Here is a 20,882-nt window from a genome sequence, read left to right on the forward strand (position 1 = left end):
TGTTTAAAGCCTAATTCATAATTTATCATTTGTTTAAGCAAATTACGTCGAAGGATTTGCAACGGAATATACTTTGAAAGGCGTGTGTTTGTAGTAAAGATAAGTTTATTATACAATAAAACGATTTAAAAATAAAAAGACTTAAAACCTATATGTATAATCTAAAATTTTGACTCTATACGGTTGGTCTGCTGCCCTTTCTTCTACTTGGTCCACCAGTAGGTTTGGGTTTGGGTGGTGGATTCTCCAAGGCGTCTAATTCTTCGTCGGTCAGTTGATCCTTGTACCAGTCTTTGCTGTAATTAAATTATTTGCGCTTCAGATATATATTTAATGATAAATGAGATAATAAAAAAGTTTTATCAATTGTTCAAATTAAACTGTTTTAATTTTTTGATAGATTTGACGTAATAAGAATACGTCTTATGTATAATTTTTATGTATAATAATTTATACGTTTATATGTTTTATGTATAATAATTTAAATTGTAGATCTAAATTTCTTTCATTTTAATTTTATCTAATTTCATTATTCACGTTTTTTATCTTTATAATATATATTCGATTAAGTTCTTCTCTCAATTTTGATTAAATTTTTTTATTTGGACGTACTTTTTATTAAAAATATTTGAAATCCCCGTATATATTTTTCTTATATAAATGTTATACTTGTTAATTATAAAAAAAAGTACTTGTTATATAAAAAATCTACATTATTTTTACAAAAAAAAGCGAGAAAGATCATTTTCGTTATATTAAATAATGATAATTATTTATAATATATAATTTTACCTATTTTCATTTTTTTAATTTATCGTCGTTATATTTAAAATTGCCTGTTTTTATGCTCCCCTTTATGAGAAAATCAAGATTTGCTGCACAATTCGTACCATTCGGGTATTTTTCTAGCCCAGTCGCACTTTCCACTGCGTTCGTCGAACGCCTGGCCGAGTTTGCATCCGCTTCGCCTCGGTATCTCACCGTTGACGCACACGTAGAAGTACTGGCAATCTTCAGTGTCAGGATAACGCGGATGCGTCGCGGCCACCGACTCGTTGACCTTCGGACAAGTGAAGTTGAAGAGTTCGCGGGAACCGCAGCCCTTCTTCTGTGCTTCATCCGGCCAGTTGCAAATGCCGGTCTTTTCGGAGAAGACCAGACCATCCGGACAAGTGATCATGTTAAACTTGCCCTCCACGCAGTAGTAAAAGGTATTACAATTCCTGGGGTCCTCATGAGCGAAGTAGCCGTGCATGCGAGGACAGTGTGGTGATGGTTGTGGTTTTTCTATAATAATAAACAGATGGAAAAAAAGTATAAAAATGAACTAAATAAATGAAAAAAATAAAATTTTTTACTATAAAGCAGATCATTATATAAAATAAATTTTACGAAGCTTGTATATCGTTCAAAAGATACACATGTTAAAATTTTTTAAATAATATTTTTCGAAACGACTTGATCTATTTCGTGAATTATATATTTTATATTGTATTTAATTTATGAAGGATGAAATAGGGAGTTAACTTTCTTACGTAGCTTGAGTCTTTTTGTACAATCGATACCAAATGGTAAATCGCACTTCTCGTGCTGCGGGCTAAAATCATTGAAAACGAGACCGTCAGGGCATAATTTGTCCGTTATTTTGCCGTCTCGACAGTCGTAATATTTATCGCATTGTTCTGCGTCTGGAAAATATCCATTGGGTTCTGGACATTGGTCCAGGAGTTCTTCGTCATCCTCGTATTCTTCCTCTGGCTCTTGTTTCTTCGGCGTTGTTGCCGAAGCAACCTTTCGGCGGCTTTGCTCGGCGGCCTCTTGCTTCCTCGTCAGAGCAGTGACAGCTCCTGTGTGTGATAAAATTTTTTTATATTAATTAAACTATATAATTGAGAGATTGCATATTGACAAGAACAAAAAGAATTATAATTAAATTCTTTACTAAATCCTTATTAAATTTTCAATTCTAATAATTTGCCGACAATATTTCATTAGTACTGACTCATATAAAGTATTCTAGTAATTTATGTATTTTGTATTCGTTTATTTGTCCATTTTAATTTTTATTGTAGCTTAATATATGAAAAATTTATTTAGGGAAAAAATATCGAATAATTAAGGGATTACATGACATTTCAGTTTTATTATCGTTAAATTAAACTTTTTATGAGTTGAAGCCTTCGAATTTTGCTTGAACTACTTCATATCACGAACTGCTCAGCAAAAAACAAAGCGAATTCAAGAAAGAAAATGAAGGAAGACAAGAATGAACGTGACAAGATAAGAGGGTCGACTGGTCCCTCGGCATGTTTTCAAGGCAGCACATCGTCTGCGTCCCTGAAGAAATGCCGGTCGACCTCACAAGCGCGAGCGAAGAAAGTGAGAAAGTGGTCGAGCTGCCGTACGTATACTCGACCGACCACTCAGAACTTAATGTCGCTTAATCGGTTTGGCCTAATAATTTTCAAATGCACTTAGTAGATTTCGATTTCGATATAAATAAATAGCAATAGACAACTTTGGATAGATGCATCAATTTTCCAGAACTTTTTTCCCAATTATGTATCTTAAATTAAAAGCTTTAAATTGTTTTAAATTTATTTATCTATTATAAGTAATATGGAAAACAAGAAATAAAATAGAAATACGAATGTAATGTAAAATACAAACAAAAATAATTATTTTTCAAATTTTATAATATAATATATGTACATAATTTTTTAATTAATTGAAAAAATAAGTTTATTTCTTGAATTGTTTCACACACACACACACACACACACACATTTATCTTATGTTGAAATTATATGAAGTATATAAATGAATTTATGAATATAATACTCGATAGATTTTTCGGTCTGTATGTTCCACATATGGCAAATATTAAAGAATTTTCACTTTTTTAATAGTGTAAATTTTTTATTCAATTAAAATAACAAATGAAAAAGCTAAATCAGTTATACATTTCAAAAGATACGATTCTATCATAACATTTTTACGTGAGAAAAAGAAATTTTAAAAGGAGAGATCGGAAAATCCAGATTTATTTCGGATTTCATATTAGCTACTCGGTTTTTTGAACCAATAAGATCGTGACAAGAGCTCACCGAGGCATATTAGGAGAAGAAGAATCTCCGTCTTCATCCTGATGAGAAAGACGCCGATTGAGAAAGAGAGGAAAAGAGTGACGTCACTATGTACAATGATCCAGTCGTAGTAACGTGGTCGTATTGGTGACTAGAGACTACTGGGCCCCTTCGAACGTCGGGGTCTTATATGCGGCCCCCACTTCGTCCAGGGTTACAACACTTGGTGATCACGTAGAGTCTATGGGGGGAAAACCGACAATCATCTACATGTACATATATATATATATATATATATATATATACATAAGTACAATGACACGCACTGATTGATATGGTTTTCAGATCCATCAATGTTTTGTTCGTATGAAATTGGATATAAAATTGTACATTGAAAAATTGCATATATTAGCACGTAAATTATATTAAAATCATAGATAAAACTGTCATTGTTTTTAATATATATAACTGTATATTGATAAATATCTATCAATATACATACCCTGGCAAAAAAAGTTGATAGAGAACGATAGGATTTCTATCAATTTGTATCGTTTTCTATAAGTTTATATCATTTTCTGTCGTTGACCTCGCGAGCATCACAATTAATCGGATATGAATCCTATTTTATCGGATTTTATAAGATTTATACAAGATTCCTGTAAGATCTGATTCAAATTAGTGAATTTACGAATCAAATTCCATATTCAAAATGATAGGATTTTTCTATCGTTCTTTATCAACTTTTTTACCAGGGTATTTACTAATTTTTACGTATCTATTAACAATATGTAATATGTTCCGTCAAAATCATTTTGAAAAAGTGTCAATATTATCAGCCAAATCTTCGTTGATAATTTTAATGTGAGTCTCAATATATGTTTGCTGTGTATATGTTGCATAATTAATATATTTTGTAATTACGTTTTGGTGTACTTGTAATTATTTATTAATTTTATATAATGATTCATATATCACATGTAGTACAAATTTTAATAAATCTAAATATTCTAAATTAAATTATAATATGTAATTACAATTTGAAGAAAATTTAAACTGGGATATAAAAATCGGAGGACGTGCTACGAAAGCAGTGTAAAGTCTTGCAAAAATCTCAAGTTTTTCTGGTAATTTGATTTACCTGTGAGATATTTTTAGCATACTAAAGTCTTCCGAGAAAACGACATGAAATTCCAGTTTTTTCCCTCGATGTTTCCAGTTTTCGTCTTTACATATCTGCTCCATAAAAATTTCGGGGTTTGATAATACTGATTAATCAATAATAATTATTATTTCACATTAAGTTTTATCAAGAAGAATATACGTAAATTAATTAAAAAAAATTTTTTAAGTAATACTTTATATCCAAATAAAATTATAATGTATAATGTGCTTATTAATTTATATTTTTATTTTGTTAAATCTATGTATATGAAGATGCCTTTCCGAGTCAAACACTGATAGTTCGTGTGTAAATGAATTTATTTGTTAATTTCGTTACCAAACGTTTCGATCCTCGCTTTGGATCCTTATCAATGTATAAAATTCGACAACATATCAATTGTTTTGCACATAATTTATAATATATTTGCGCGGTAGTTTATTTAGAAAGGTGAAGTATTATTTGTGTGTGCAGAGTATGATTTCAAGAAGTCACGACTGGATAGAGACCCGCGTTAAAGGTCGTTATTTACGAAACTAGTTTTTTTTGCATCTTGGTGCAATGTTTAGGAATGCAATATGAATATATTTCTCTTATCCTTCAATAAATAGATCTCTATAAGTTAAGTTTAAATATAAATATAGTTAAAATGTATGTATCTTTAATCAATTTCATTTATTTTTTTCAAAATTTTATTTTTAAATTTTTTGAAACTCTTAACAAGATCAAATTAATTATGACACTGGATTTTTCGATCTTTATTTGAATTCCTGGCGGAAAAAATATTTTTACGAAAAAATACAGAAAAACTACATAGATTGAGACAAGATCTTAGAAATTCTTAATTTTTCGTAGATATTCATAGTGGGACGTAGAGTGGCGTTGTTTAAGGGGGCGGAGGATTTCTAGGTTTTTTTTTAAACAAACAACACCACTCTACGTTCCACTACGAATATCTATGAAAAAATAATAATTTCTAAAATCTTGTCTTAATCTATGTAGTTTTTCGTAAAAATTTTTCCGCCAGGGATTATAAGAGAGACGTCTTTCATCGATCTCACCTAATACGAAGTCTCTTTATCCCACCAGCCACCTGGATGTCTTCTAATCCACCATTTCCTCAACTCCTCGTAAATTAATATTATAATAGCGTACGGTACACCGAGTAACCACCACTCTGGCTTTAAGGGATACGTCTTCAGGATGCGGTCCATGTAGGGCGCGTAGCAAACTACACAAGCCAGGGCGATTTCAAGGAGCAGGCCCAGATTCAGGACCCAGTTACCCATACCCTGGCGCAGTAATGAGTTGCGGCGAGTTTTACAGACCATTGCATCTGCCACTTGAGCAATCACGATGCTAACAAAGAAAGCGGTGTGGCAGGTGTACTCAAGGACCTTACGCTGTTGATAGGTCCATTCCTGTCCGAAACTGTCTTCCAAGTCGTTCACTACCGAACTATCCCACATTGATCTTAGACCCAGAAGTCGTTTCGGCAGAAAACCGTGTTCCGCCATCACCACGAAATACGTGAAGAAACCCGCGCACGCTTCAATCACACCAATCTGACCGTAAGCCATGAAGATTAATTTTCGGCTAACTAGATGATCGCTTTGAGGTATTCTTGGCTTTCTGAGATAGTTGAAAAAATAGGAATGAGAGAAGATTAGATATTTAAATATTTTAGTAGCTTATTTATTATTCCATTTTAGATCTTGATAATCAATCTTATAAATTAAATTTTGGTTAATTAAAATTTAGCCAAAAATCGAATCGAATGAGAAAATAGAGTTTTATTCTCTACTTGAATTTTATTTGTTTCCCGCGGAGAGATTTTTTTTAATATTTACATTTAAAGACTGCTAATTTTTTACATTGGACCAAATATTTCTTCATGATATAGCCTTTATGATTTTGTATACTATAAGGAATGCTTTGTACATTTAATACCTCAACATTATATCCGATTCAGACTTCTCGTAAGCCAAAGCAACTGCCGGCCACATGTCTGTTCCCAGATCGATGCACAGTATACAAATTACACCGACCGGTAGAGGAATCCCGAGAACAATGAATGCTAAAAAAGGCGTTATTTCCGGTACGTTGCTCGCCAAAGTATATGCAATGCTCGACTTGAGATTGTCGAATATTCGCCGACCCTCTTCAATGCCTGTCACTATCGAAGCAAAATTGTCATCTAGCAGTATTAAGTCCGCTACTTGCTTGCTCACATCGGATCCTGGCAATCATAATTAGAGTTAGACAGCCATTACAGCAATCGTTTACTTAAATTAAAAAATTTAAGAGAGTACGCGAGAGAATTTAAATTTTCCGCAACATTTTTGTCTTAAAAGTAATAGGGAGAATATTTAGATTTATCTTTTAGAAATTTTGCCATTAATTATATATTCATAATTTTTTTTATGAAAATATTTTCATAAAAAATATAGATCACCACCTGTGATGCCCATTGCGATACCGATGTCGGCTTTCTTGAGGGCCGGCGAGTCATTGACACCGTCTCCGGTAACTGCGGTAATCAGATGCAACCGCTGGCAGCTTTCAACGATCTGCAGTTTTTGCACCGGTGATGTCCTGGCGAACACAATCTCCTGATGTTGCTTAATCAGCTGGTCCAGTTGTTCCGGCAACAAATCTCGTAACTGTGTACCAGTCACCACAATGTCCTGCTTCCTGGCATTGCTGTTGGCATTATTATTGTCATCGTGGTCGGTAATGATGCCAACATACTTGGCAATTGCTTTGGCAGTATCAGGATGATCACCGGTCACCATGATAACTTTGATGCCGGCGCAACGACATTTGTATACGGCATCAGGAACAGTTGGCCGTGGCGGGTCCATCATGGCCATTAGACCGATCTATCAATAAAAAAATACATTTTGTTTAGAAAGTAACTGTTGATAAAAAATTAAAATCCGAGAATTGAAATTAAAAAATCTTGAGTAATAATAATAATTTAAAGAATATTTGTAGAGAAAAATTAAATGTTAAAGAAATACCAATCTTAAGTTTTCGAGAGGGAAATTTGGAGGATCGGCCTCGAAGTGATAACCCACGGGAAAAGCTTTGGTCGAAAGTTCGAGATCGGCAAAGCCAAGAACGCGTTCACCGTTGTTCGCTAGAATATAACAAGATTTCGTGTACGCTGATCTTGTCTCTTCGTTCAAATCCTTAGTCTCGTTACCGAATGCTACAGTCGAACAACGTTCGAGGACACGTTCTGGAGCGCCTTTGAAGGATACGAGATACTTGCCGCGAAATAAATATATGTTCGCTTGAAATTTGTCAGTCGAATTAAAAGGAATCTCCAATATCTAAAGATCCAAGATAATAATTTTATTTATGATATGACAATAATAAACTTTATTTTTATCTTAATATTTATATATTATTTCTATTATTTTTTAAATTTGGATAAAGTAAGATTTATTTTAAAACAAATTTTTAAACATATAATTTACTAGAAAATCTGTCAAGATTAGAAATTAGAAACTGACATAATATATTGAAGTAGGCTTAAAAGAAGGTAATTTTTCAATGGATTAAATTTATATATGACTGGCATATTAAATTTAAATATAATTCTTTTACTCAATCTTCAATCAAAAGTTTTAATTAGACTTATTTACTTTAACATAATTTTTTCTGAAGAAATTAGCTCCTCCTTTCACAAGGATCTCCATACACCTTAGTAAAGCCGCATCCGAGGCATCTCCTAGGATCTTTCTTTTATTTAACGGTGGCAGAGGTTCATCCTTGAGCATCGGTGCCCATTCGGCGCGATTACAGAGACTCGCTACTCTGGCCAGATTTTCGAAACCCGGATCGTTGACATATTTCCTCCACGTGTCTGACGACATTACCTCGCACAGTTGACCGTTGTACCACACGTGTCGCACCTGAAGTTGCACAATTGTGATGGCAGGAACTCGATCGTATATTCGAAGTGAGAACGTTAAATGATCGATGTTGTCAAAGCGAAACACCGTTTACATAAAAGATAGTGCTGCGCAATTCTACTCATTGCAAAAAGAATATACCAGAGACGAGAATAATATATAAAACATACATAGGGTTAATAAAAGAATATATTCCGCTATAAGTATAATTATCATAAGGTAAATACCTATAATATTTAAAAATAAATGTAACACACAATTATAGAATAAAGTTAATTATAATTATATAAAGTTGATTATAGTTATAATTATGTACTAGAAACGTTACAATTATATATGTATGGGCGCACGTTCACGACAGAATAACAAAGAAATGTGAAATGTAAAAAATGGAAGAAACTAAATGAGCAAATTTATAGATACTATGCATCCTTTTGCAATAGATTTTCGCAAAAGAGGAAATGGATCGTACAGTCATTTTATTTTGCGTAAGAGTGCCAGTCTTGTCGCTGCAGATAACGGCAGTGCATCCCAGAGTTTCGACAGCCTCGAGATTCTTCACTAAGCAATTCTTACTGGCCATCCTCTTGGCAGTCAAGGTCAGGCTGACCGTCATCGTGGCGACGATGCCCTCCGGCACGTTCGCCACGATGATACCAATCAGAAACAACACTGAATCGATCCAGTCATGTCCCATCGCTATGGACATGGTAAAGAACGAAACGCCTAGAAAAATGGCCCAGCATGAGACTAGTTTCATGAAGCGATGTATTTCCCTGGAGAGAGGCGTAGGTCGAGTCGGTAATCTTGAAGTTAACTTGACCACTCTGCCCATTATAGTGTGATCGCCACAAGCCACTACAACGCCTTTTCCGCTGCCTAAGAATTAATTATATTTCATATAGCAATTACCATATTCGCTAAATCTGGATTTAATAGTAATTTAATACGTTTTTTAAATAAAATAAAATATTGAAAGTGAGAAATTTTTAAAATTATTAAGAATTGAGACTTATATACAAGCTATAGTTTGCATATATTTTTTATGCTCATGAGAGCGAGAAACAAATTCATTAGAAGATATTATGGTAAAATATTTTTCTTTCCTTTAAATAGTGTACCTTCAACAACATTTGTAGAAAAGAATACCATGTTCTTCGCTTGAATAACACTTCCGGTTTGCGGAATGTTTGCCGTTCGTATCAATGGTATCGATTCACCCGTAACCGATGCATTATCGACTTTCAAACCTTTATTAAAATGACAAAATTATTTTCTACAAATTATTAAATTTACAATTTTTATTATATTTTTATAAGATTTCGTTAACTGTAACTGAATTTAATTAACGTGTTTACAATGCAAGTTAGAAGTGCAAAAGAAAAATTATTAGATACTTAATTTCTCATATTAATTTAATTATCTAAACAGAAAAAACAAAACTTGTTGGGTGATAAAAGTTGACAAATTGTTTGTATTGTATTTCCGGTTTTGTGTCCTTTTCGGTGATATATAATTCCGCATTTATGTTTTTTTTTTCAAATATAATTCTTCTCTGGACTTTCTATTGATGAAACAATACGAGAAATCGTCGCGAGTCGATCTCGCGTGAATGCGAATTTGCGCTAAAAGAAAGGCTTGTTTTTTTCCATCTAAGAACAGCAAGAAGTCCACATGGAATACAGTGGCAGGACACACTTTACCTTGACATTCCAGGATCCTAATGTCAGCAGGTACCCGGTCACCGGTCTCCAACAGGACGATGTCCCCGACTACTAGCTCGGTCGCCAGCAACTCCTTTCTCTCGCTATCCCGTAAAACCTTGGCACGTTGCGGTACCATCTGCTGGAACGATTCCATGATGCGTGAGCTCTTAGAGTCTTGATAGTAACTGAACACGCCAGTGATCATGATCAGTACAATCAGAACTAAACCGATCCAAAGGTGATCTTCGGAAGCTTCACCATAAGTATTCAATTCCAAGAAATAGTTGCTGAAGCACAAAATGGCACCTGCCTGAAAATTAAATATATTTTGAACTTTTTAAAGGCTTTCGTTAAAAAAATCTTTTTAATGATATATCTATGATAATAATCAATAAATTGCTCTTCTTATTAGTCAATCAATATTTTACACAAAAAATTGTCATGCAATTATGACAATTTAATATATGCAACAAATAAAAAAACGATGTCATTTAATAAAAAAGTAAATATTAATTTAGAATTAATGTGATCTTAAAAATAGGGTAAACTCGGGTATGATGGCATAGTTTTTTAAAATACAAAAAACGTACATTTATTCTTGTTACTTTTTAACAATATTTGGGATATTACTTTCACAGAAGCTTAAAGTAACAAATACTATCGAAATTAAAGAAAAAATACTTAACAGAACTTTAATTTTATCAAAATATTACAAAGTATGCATTTGCCATCTTATCTGATTTTTAGGGAAAAGATGGCCATGATAACGGAAAGATAGCCATAATGTTTATAAATAAATAGTGAAAATAAAAGTATTAATTATGGGTCACATTGCAATTTACATACCTTTATTGTGTATGTAATGTTGATTATGGCAGCTTAACTGTAATTTATTCGACATTGTAATAGTTTTTAGCAGACACGTGCAAAACTTTGCAGATAGTCGAAAGAAAAAATATTAGATAATATTTATAATATTGTTATTTTGAACAGTGTACTCATATGAACTACTGTAAATATTGATTATCTTTAAGAATGACTGTAAAAATGCACTATTTATCAATTATTGGAGAAATTATGGCCTATGGTCATCTTTTGCGTATGGCCATAATACTCTAGTTTACCCTAATGGATAAGTAATTAAATGCTGATACAAAAAATTCAAAATTTAAATCTTTTCTATTAGAAATTTTGTTGGACTTTATTTTTTATTATTATATATATTTAAACATAGTTACACAAAATAAAGAGAATAAATAAATAATTATTTATCATAATTAAACAAAAAATAAATCGTAACTCTTTACAAAAGTAAATATTATAGAAAAAGCTTTCTTTCTCTTTTTTTTTCTTTTTTCTCTTTGTATATTTTAATTTAATATTGTTTTCAAAATAGAGAAAATTCGTAATAGGAAAAATTAAAAATTGCTACCCATATTAATGAGGAAAATCCTCCGCAGAATCGATGCATGATTTTTTGAATCCCTAAGGTTTTTTTCGGCAGAGTTAATGTGTTTGGTCCTTGATCGAGTAGGCGATTTCTCGCAACGATTGTAGACAAACCTCGTTCAGAATCCACTTGTAAGCTTTGCAGTAGATCCGCTGCCGATTTAATATGCACATCCGTGTCGATATCCTGACGAAGAGCATCCAGATCGCGATTGCGCTGCTGTTGCGCTTTGAGAAAAAATCGCCACATTTCTTATACACTCGAGTAAGTTTATTTTAAAAAAGTGACGTTTTCAAAATTTATAATATATATATCGTCAAAATTAAAACGCGTATTTTTCTAAAAAAAGTGTCAAGAACAGACACATGAAGTTAAATCAGATAATTAGAAATTATGATAATCGATTTGTTTTACGTTGTCATTTTTTTGAGATCGATAGTGACGCGTTAAATGCAAGAAAATAAGAAAGAAAAGAGGAGAACCTTTGCATTTTTTTCTTTTTACTAGATACTTTTTAATGATCTATAATTATATTTACAATGCAGGTAATATTTTTATATTTAAAATGTACAAAATCAAGAAAGCGAGATGTGGTTAAATATTTGTTTTTATTTATATTAATATAGCGAAATTATTCTTCTAATTTCTTTACAGACGTTTAAATTCTTATTTAATAAAAATAGCTCCTACATTTAACATAGTTTTTGAAAGAGCTTTTTTCAATTTGCCGCATAATTTTTTATTACATCCAAGAGGATATTCAAATAAGCCGAAACAGCAGAACGAGACGAAGATAAATAATGGTGCCAGTGCTGACTGTAGCGTTTTCGTCATGGTTTTTGGATCATCGGCTAATAATTTGAATTAATTCTTGCCGCACAAGACACAAAAGTGTTTTAATACTTTTTGTAACGTCATGATCGTCCATTTGCATTGCTTGCCATTGTAAACATTGGACATTTAATAAATAGTAACCGTATAATTGTGATTTGTGATAAATTAAAAAATATTCTGTTTACATAAATTATATGATTGACCCTTACATGTCTTTCTTATCGTCATACTGTTTTGTCATTAAGAGTCCTTTATGTTAGTTAAATTTATAAATTAAGATTACGTTTACTTAACATTTCTAATAAGAGACATCTCAAATTTAAAAAATCTATGTATATAAATAAATATTAGTAAATTTATTGACATAGGATTATCAAAAAGAAAAATTCCAGCGCGCAAATCTACATTGTGCTTTAATATAGTATAACAGTTCTCTAATTTCACATAATTACAATTCTGTGATAAATGAGTCAACGCACGTTATTGCTAATAGAACAAACAAGAAAGAAATTTCCATGTCAGTAAAACAATTATAAACGTATATCATCGAAATATTCGATAACAAAACATTGTTCAATCGCAATCAAACGACGTCATTGTAAATAATTTAAAGGTTATAATATATTTTATATCGCATATTGTGTATGTGTAGTGCGTAATTTTTATAAATAAATAAGAACGTGTATTATCGCATTGCAAAAAATACAGGTGTTAAATAGAAGAAATTGGTAAACGAACAAAGTAATTTATCAATAAAACATAATCACAAAATGTAATAAAATGAATAATATAATAAGTTTGTGAACCCGAAAAGAATTAACATGATAAATTAAAATAAGAAGTTTGAAAGAGTAATATCCACAATTTTATCAACATTGTACCATTATTGATTAAATATCACTTAATAAGCGCTTTAAGGACGACAGGATTAATCTCCTCACTTATAATATGAACGTACTAACCGACTACAACTAATAAATTTGTAATGGTTTATGTCAGTAATATGATGATCTGTAGCAGTATTGTACTGCGAATCGTTAATTATCAATTCCTCAATAGAATAATATCGCCTTCGATTCTCTGCATCTATAACAATTAATTTAAAAAATTTTAATTGTCTTAGCAAATTCGATTTAATGTAACAAGAAAGAAATGGAAGGCAAGAATGATATAATACAAAAAGAAATATTTAGACAATGACCAAAGTTTAATCAGAAAAATTATCTGCTTACTGACTGTAACTTCCTTTGGTGTTCCTACCACATGTACACTCAATTTTCTGAAACTACTTCCGTCCAGTGTGTGCCTTCTAAAAAATTGTTTCAGCTTATTGATATTTATGTCCTTTAATGCAAGCGCTTCCTTTTCACATCTGTCAAACATGTATTGCTGCTTCGTAATCTCACTCCAGTGTCTATTGACTCTGTTTTTCAGAGTCTCGGCATCGTCATGTTGCTTTGAAATTTTCAGACCTTCTTTGACATCATCTAATTTCTTTTCTGAGAACTGTTCCAACACGATTCGAAATGAATTCAGAAATTCCTCGATCTGTTGGTCAACGTATTCGGTTGTGCATTTATCTGCCTGAGTACAAAGAGTAATAGAATATCCTAACACACCGTAGATATCATTAAATTTGCACGAAACATAACTAAGCTTTTCTTGGGTTCGTATATGATTCATTAATGATTCTTTCATTAGCATCTAAAAGATGAATATATAACAAATGAATGTGATGTCAAATAAAATCAATAATGATAATCGGAAATGTTATTCACATTTTATTTATTATTAAAAATAAGTGTAAATTGAAGATTCCATTTATTTAAATGTATAAAAGAATGTTATTAAGTACTTACGAGCATCAGCTGGATTAACACCGATAATTCAATTGTTGCAGAATCGACTTGATAATAATTTGTCACTATCGAGTTTGAATCAGTTCGGTTAATATTTTTTAATTTTAAATAAGATGTGTGTCGGGGTATCTTATTGCCGTAAACAAAAAACGTCCTATTTTTCAAGGAATTATAGTTAATTTTTTGGATAAATTCTTGTATGATATTGATCGTAAAGTCTTTCGTTACGTTGCCTTCTGCGAGGCATTGGATGTACAGATTATTGGTGAATGATTTTACAAAGTTTTGGAAGCTTTCATAACTACATAGACGTAGGGAATTGTATTTGTTAACATGTGTATAGCTGTCCCACTTTAGTATCCATAATTTCACATCTCTGCGAAAAAAAGCTATGTATGTGTTATTAATTGAAAATGATAATAAATGTAATAAGTGTAATTCTATTTGTAAAATTAATTGTTCATCACTAATTGTTTTTTGCTAGTTGTATAAGTATTTTATAATTATTGCAATTATGTTTGGTAATAAAGAGTTCATACTCGATGAACTTCTCCGGTTCTGTAAATTTGTTGTAATATTTCTTGAATTGTTGCATTTTAATAATTTTAAACAAGTCCTTCGAAATAGGGACTAGACCCACTAAATAGTTTGCAATATTCATCAACCAGGACTGCAATACAAATAAAATAATATATTTATATTTTTTTGACCGTATATGTGAGAAACTCAATCAATACTAGAAATTTAAATGCCTATTACGGTCGGAGCTGGATTTTCGTTGCTTTTTTTTTAAAATAATAATATATATTAGTATTAATAATTACTAATATATATTAGTAATTCAAGATTGAATTATTTTAAAAAGCAACGAAGACCCAGCTCCGACTGTAGTAGACAAATAAAATATTTATGTTATTCCAAATTATGTCCTATATATTATCCTGGTGAAAATTTTTCTTAGAATTTTTATACGATTTGGAACATCTTTCAGAAAAATACTATGAAATAGTCGGATAGTTCACATCTTCTTTCAGACTTTTTCATCCATGTAAATTCTGAAATATTCCGAAATTTTTCATCCCATAAATAAAAAAAATATTTTAACACTTTCAGATTAAATCAGAAATTAAACTTACAAAAAATCTTAGAAATCATACGATATCGCATAATTAACAAATATATGGAGAATTCTGAGACAATTTGTAGATTTTCTGAGAAGTGTTCCAAATTGTATAAAAAATGTAAGAAAGTTATAAAATTATATTAAAATTCTGAAAAATTAAATAGAAATTCTGAAATTTATATGAAAATTTTGAAAAAAGTTTTCATCGGGATAACTTCACCAGTACACGCTTTAAATGCAAACTTACTGACAGATGTTCGTTAAATCCGCTTGTTTGTATTGTAATACCTGTACCTGCTTCATTGACATCGATCTTGTAAGCAAACCCAGCCGTTACAGCCGGGTGTAATTCTTCGAGCGATAGATATTTTAATACATTACAGTACAATTGCAGGTTAACGGCACTGAAATGTTATTAATATAAAATAAGTTTAATAACAAATTAAATTATAAAAATCATAACATATAATAATTACAAATCAAAGTTTATAATACATATATATAAGATCGACAGACATTGCACACACAGTACTACTATAATGTATAAATATTTTTACATATCCAAGCTATTTACTTCCTTGGTACTGGACCATTTAGGAAAGCAATAATATGAAGATTTATATGACACATCGGCCAATGAAACTTCGGGCAAAACCAAATCTCCGACATACAATCATGATGTATTTTCACAGGATATTTCGGAGCTTCTGCTGATACCGGTAAGATAGAGAAATTATTGGTAAGAAATTCATTGCGTAATGGTAATTGAAAATCAGATAATGGCTCGATAGATTTCCAGCGTTCGATAAATTCCTTTGGTAACGATATATCTCTATAATTAATTTTGAAATCCGGCTCGACTATATGTAATTTATAATCATAGTTAAAAATCATGATCATCGCCGTCTCTGGCACCAAAAAATCCAAACATTTTTGTACAGCTTCTGGGTTATACTCGAAATAAAGATGCTTTCCGGTTAGATAATCACATGGCTGATAAAAATGCATACTCATACATAAATCAAACACATCATCATGCTTACTAAAAAATCTAAAAAAGCCTTCAAGTATAAGTATCATATATTATGTATTTTAATAGTATTTTTCTCTTCTACATATCTACATATTCCTAAATAGATTTACCTGAAATTATTATTTCCAATCTTATAAAGTTCAGTATAAATACTTTCTTGTGGACCCGTACTTTTTACTAATTTTATAAAGGAAAATATTGCATCTAGAACGTCTTGCCGATGTATTGCTCCTTCTTGGGTGAGTTCTACTACAATCTCGAATAAAACATACATAGAATTGTTTCCGAAACCATTATCGTTACCACAGTTACCACAAAATACATCAAGGCCCCACTTTTTTTTACGTAGATAACTAGTTAAAGAACCACTTCCTTTATGTTCAATAATCCACGAAATATATTTACTTGGTTTACTTCTGTACAAATTAAGTAGTGAAGGCAAAGCCCACGTTACATGTAGCTGTAAAAGACAAGGTTTATTTTTATATGCATTGTTCAGTACACACAGATTTTTTTGAATTCGTGTGTTCAAGTTACATACTTGCATGATATCTTTCATGGGCTTAATCTGTTTAAACATTCTTTGGAAACCGTCGGTATCAAATGAATCGCCGTCTTTAAATTCGGCGAAATTATCGGAAGGCTCGCAATTACTTTGTAAATCACTAAAGCAGATTTGGACATACTCTGCCAATGTATCTAGCGGTAATCTCGCCTATAAGCAGATGTATGTATTATGTTATGAATTAACTGTATTTAATAAGAAATAAATTGTTCATCGCAATTTAAACACATTATAATTACCTGTATAGCTAGCGTCATTCTGTGAGGGCTATAATGACGTTCTCTGAAAATGTGCAGTGCTTCGTATAACTTGTCATCATCTATATCATTGTTTAAAGCTATGGAATTGCCCCGAAGAAACTTACTGGCTGGATGACCAGTTCGAGCAATAAAAGACAGTAATAGTTCCTTTCTATTTTTGTCACTAGATAAACCCAACTGAAATTCTATGTGAACAAGGAACATTAAAAAACCGTATGTTTTAGCAACATCATTACCATTATGATTTATATACCCTTTTGTATGACCTCTCGCTCCCGCGTGACAGCTTCTTTCTTAATCGGAATTTTTTTATTGAAAGTTACACTAAAAGGAATGAGAGCTGACAACAACTGTGCATCCGGAATATCAAAGTAAAATCTTGTATGCTCGCAATCTGTTGCGGCGTAAGTAGTGCCACCATTGAGACTGATAAATCCTTTAAAATCGTTTTCCTGCAAATACAATGATATTTAAACATTTAACTGGACAAAAAATATATTTTATAAAAAATTCACGTATCGTTTTAAGGTACATTTGGATATTTTTCGGATTCCATAACAACCATGTGCTGAACGAAATGTGCCAGGCCTGGAACTTCCGGTGGATCGCTAAAACTGCCTACTCCCACACATAAGCCACAAGATGCCTGAGTTAAAAAAAAAATATATATATATATATATATATACATATATACATATATACATATATACTTAACTTGCGTTGCAGAATGTTAAATTGATACATTAAGCACAAACAGTAGTGAGATTATTCGTGAACAGTTTACACATTTTGAAGCGAATCCATGAACACTGATTTACAGATAATAAAGGAGTTCACGTTTTTTAAACAAGTACTCCTGATAATGGATGCGTTTCAAATTACGCATAAAACGCATCATTTGTCCTTGTTGTTCACAAAATAATAAAGAAGGATAAAATGATATATCACGCGCTTCATGCATAACACAGAACGCACCCAGTATCAAACATTACTGGAGGACGTTATTAGCGCAATGCGACACTTCATCCTTTCATATCTGACGAACGATAAAGATGGATTGACACAATTGAACTAATGATACGCTTCTGAACGCAGTTTTGAAAAGATAGATTATTTTTTATGATTTTATAAGTCCATCTCCGATATTATTATCTCAATTAATTTTTAATAATAGTTAATGTAAAATATAATACGCTAGAAGTATCCAAAAGTGCTAACTGAATTATCTTGTTTATACCTTCCATACATCTCTTTTAACTCGTTTAGCTGAAGAACAACCTTTTTCATAATCTTTATATTTCGTATCGTCATTATTTGCTTCTTCTGGATTAGATATTAACAAAGCTGTTAAACCATTTTTTAGTTTAACGACTCTAAATTTGAAAGACAAAACGATAAACAATAAGATGAGAAATTATGAGGATTATACAAAAAAATCTTAATTCTTCTTTGTAGAAAGTATATCGTAACATTTTTCTTAAAAGATTATCATCGCACTAAATAATATGTCTCACGCATATTTCAATTAAAATTGCCTTTTTTGCTGAGTCCCCACCCCAGTCTCACCTATATTTGGCCTTATGATACTCCGATTTTTCAGGCTCGACTAAATTTGTAATATAATAGTTATAGTTTTCGGTCGTAATCTCCACGGTTGACATTATATTGACGTACAAGAAACCACAAGTTATATAGACACAATACGATCCGTTCGGAGAACTCAAAATAAGTTTTCTATATGATTCAACTTTCTTGACTGTAGACTGGACACTGTTTTAATCAGCACTCTAGACGACACTTCTTCATTCTGTCTGTTATATGTTGTCGAACGAACATCAATATGAAAGTCAATACCAGTGTGGCTTGTGTATATATATTCATAATAGCATAGTGGAAATTGAAACAATAAACAAAGTCGTACGTACCCAGTATCCGAAAAATCAGAATTTTGTATTTAGCAATGGGCACACGAATCCATTTCTATGTATTACAATTCCAAAAACTTAATTTTTAATGTGTATTTTGGTATGTTAATATCAGAGATTAATTAAAATTTATGATTTGAAACCAAATTTCGAACTGTATAATTCATCTAATCTAATAATATAATATCGCTTCCATGTTAAATATATAACAGAAAATTTGATAAACGTACTGTGCCCAGGAAAATTATATTTTTTGGTGGCAATATTTCCATAAAAGATATATTTGCGAGGGGGAGGGGATTTGTTCGAAACAACGTATTATACGTCATATTAAAAGTAATTATCGCCAGCAAACTTGGAAAACTTTCCATCTTCAAAAACCTGATAAAAAATGCGGTTTTCCAAAAATATCTCAGAAGATATTCATTTTGATGAAATAAAAATCATTGGTAAAAAAGAAAGTTGATAAAATTAGAAACAATTTCGTTTATTTTAAAGTCGTACGATCAATACCTTCCGTGGTAAAATTTTTTAAAGAATGTTTTACTTTTATACGTTTCGACAACTGGAATTTTTTCGTAAATATCTCAGATTTGGCTATTTTTACGTACAAAATAACTCTTATGGAAGCTTAGTACATTTTTTATAAAATTGTTTTTTATTGAACCTCGTACGATGATAGTTGTTGAGATAAATAAATTTTCTCAAATTGTATTACATTTAATGAATTATTAATATGTTAAGATTGCATCATGATCCAGAAGATCTTAGAATTTGATACGTAGATAATCAATTATACTTTGTTAAATGTGTTATGATGGGCAAATCATTTTTATTATTTTAATGGGATGTAGTAATGCCACCAAAAAGATAAAACGTTTGGTGAATTGATCCGAAATTAGTACATGGGGTCTAATTGTATATAATTGTTATTATTTTATTTCATAGAAATTAAAACACATAAAACGGTAATAAAATGATATAAAATCATTCATAGTGTAATCTTCATGATTAATTATAATTATTAAATATTTATTGCTTGTTTGATATTGTTCTGGATAAAAATATAAATTTTTTTTAATGAGCGATGCACAACTAGTGGTTTTACCGTACGACATCTACAAGTACGGTCTTATTCATACATACCGCTAATTTTGATAGTGACTGGCCGGTGCCGTAGAGGCTAACAATAAGTAATGTGATGAATACGTTTTTTGTTATTTCTCATACATTAAAGAAGGAAATGTGAACATCAAATCTCAGTACATAACTTAAAAGTGTCCCTTTGCACACACAGCGGATATTTTTAATCTGTTGTTTTCTTTTGCTTGTATCTCCGGTAATGTATTGATTTTTACCATCTATAAAGCCATTCTATACATTAAATGCAAGTCGATCGCAAGTTTGTTGCGACAATCATTGTGAAGCGTTGATTTCAAAATACAAGCTTCAGATTGCTGTTGCAACAAACTTGCGATCGGCTTGCGTCTAATTAGAATGGACTTTGTGAAAATGTTCCGAATAGATTCCGATCGGAATTATTCAATTATTCCCTAGATTTCTATTGTGTTTTCTGGGAAAAACGAAATAATTTCGAGAGGAAGAAAGATAAATTGGTGCAAAAGTTCAGTAAAAAAAAACAGGCCTATTAATAGACCGAGCGTGTCCTCTACTTTGGCGTGAGGGTGATGCGGATTCGCGTATTCGCCATTCACAGAATCATTCTCTTAGATCTGTTTGCAAATTTCGCAAGCAGATCTAAGAGAATTATTAATTAAAATAATCCACTTACGCACGATCCGCTGTATGGGACATCACCCTGAAGATCTGGTAAAAAGGACAGAGAGGAGATACCGTGTATCTTTCTCTGTTCAAGCATGTCACTCTCTCTGTTACACTCAACCGTCTCTCTACTTTTCTTTTTTTTCACACCTTGCTTCCTCTCCCCCACTCCTC

General features: G+C 31.5%; 3 protein-coding genes across 5 annotated transcripts; all 3 read right to left on the bottom strand.

Moving 5' to 3' along the window:
- Positions 1-138: 138 nt before the first annotated feature.
- On the bottom strand, positions 139-3,303 carry Cpap3-b (cuticular protein analogous to peritrophins 3-B). The gene is made up of 4 exons (XM_018509610.1): positions 3,108-3,303; positions 1,536-1,847; positions 891-1,287; positions 139-296 (listed from the first exon to the last, which is right to left on the bottom strand). Exons 1-4 carry the CDS (start codon positions 3,142-3,144, stop codon positions 176-178), a joined length of 867 nt encoding a protein of 288 aa, XP_018365112.1. The 5' UTR covers positions 3,145-3,303; the 3' UTR covers positions 139-175.
- LOC108762567 (sodium/potassium-transporting ATPase subunit alpha) lies at positions 3,251-11,652 on the bottom strand. Of its 3 annotated transcripts, none has more exons than XM_018509605.1 (10): positions 11,310-11,652; positions 9,875-10,187; positions 9,293-9,421; positions 8,644-9,050; positions 7,902-8,171; positions 7,272-7,586; positions 6,707-7,130; positions 6,199-6,487; positions 5,310-5,880; positions 3,251-3,327 (listed from the first exon to the last, which is right to left on the bottom strand). In XM_018509605.1, exons 1-9 carry the CDS (start codon positions 11,574-11,576, stop codon positions 5,310-5,312), a joined length of 2,985 nt encoding a protein of 994 aa, XP_018365107.1. In that variant the 5' UTR covers positions 11,577-11,652; the 3' UTR covers positions 3,251-3,327. The 3 variants fall into 3 exon arrangements, with proteins under 3 accessions (XP_018365107.1, XP_018365109.1, XP_018365108.1); XM_018509607.1 differs by having other exon boundaries at positions 9,875-10,062; positions 11,310-11,373; XM_018509606.1 differs by lacking the exon at positions 3,251-3,327 and adding an exon at positions 4,246-4,322.
- Positions 11,653-13,098: 1,446 nt separating this feature from the next.
- LOC108762553 (nardilysin) lies at positions 13,099-18,282 on the bottom strand. Its single transcript, XM_018509592.1, has 12 exons — positions 18,239-18,282; positions 17,534-17,647; positions 17,255-17,453; positions 16,981-17,186; positions 16,718-16,891; positions 16,287-16,636; positions 15,718-16,194; positions 15,391-15,547; positions 14,560-14,690; positions 14,021-14,396; positions 13,394-13,865; positions 13,099-13,247 (listed from the first exon to the last, which is right to left on the bottom strand). The coding sequence occupies exons 2-12, from the start codon at positions 17,564-17,566 to the stop codon at positions 13,099-13,101; spliced, it is 2,724 nt and encodes a 907-aa protein (XP_018365094.1). The 5' UTR covers positions 17,567-17,647; positions 18,239-18,282.
- Positions 18,283-20,882: the final 2,600 nt, after the last annotated feature.

This window comes from Trachymyrmex cornetzi, unplaced genomic scaffold (genome assembly GCF_001594075.2).
Source record: "Trachymyrmex cornetzi isolate Tcor2-1 unplaced genomic scaffold, Tcor1.1 scaffold309, whole genome shotgun sequence".
NCBI lineage: Eukaryota > Metazoa > Arthropoda > Insecta > Hymenoptera > Formicidae > Trachymyrmex > Trachymyrmex cornetzi.

What these genes read in the sequence shown, in the direction of transcription:
- Cpap3-b (XM_018509610.1), bottom strand. Translation starts at nt 3,144, where the DNA reads ATGAAGACGGAGATTCTTCTTCTCCTAATATGCCTCG. An exon ending in TCTTCTCCTAATATGCCTCG is followed by an intron (nt 1,848 to 3,107) that starts GTGAGCTCTTGT and finishes TATCACACACAG; the next exon opens with GAGCTGTCACTGCTCTGACG. An exon ending in TACAAAAAGACTCAAGCTAC is followed by an intron (nt 1,288 to 1,535) that starts GTAAGAAAGTTA and finishes TTATTATTATAG; the next exon opens with AAAAACCACAACCATCACCA.
- LOC108762567 (XM_018509605.1), bottom strand. Translation starts at nt 11,576, where the DNA reads ATGTGGCGATTTTTTCTCAAAGCGCAACAGCAGCGCAATCGCGATCTG. An exon ending in TAGGATCCTGGAATGTCAAG is followed by an intron (nt 9,422 to 9,874) that starts GTAAAGTGTGTC and finishes ATTTTAATAAAG; the next exon opens with GTTTGAAAGTCGATAATGCA. An exon ending in TTACGCAAAATAAAATGACT is followed by an intron (nt 8,172 to 8,643) that starts GTACGATCCATT and finishes GTGCAACTTCAG; the next exon opens with GTGCGACACGTGTGGTACAA.
- LOC108762553 (XM_018509592.1), bottom strand. Translation starts at nt 17,566, where the DNA reads ATGGTTGTTATGGAATCCGAAAAATATCCAAAT. An exon ending in ATTGGAAATAATAATTTCAG is followed by an intron (nt 16,195 to 16,286) that starts GTAAATCTATTT and finishes AGGCTTTTTTAG; the next exon opens with ATTTTTTAGTAAGCATGATG. An exon ending in AATGGTCCAGTACCAAGGAA is followed by an intron (nt 15,548 to 15,717) that starts GTAAATAGCTTG and finishes ATAACATTTCAG; the next exon opens with TGCCGTTAACCTGCAATTGT.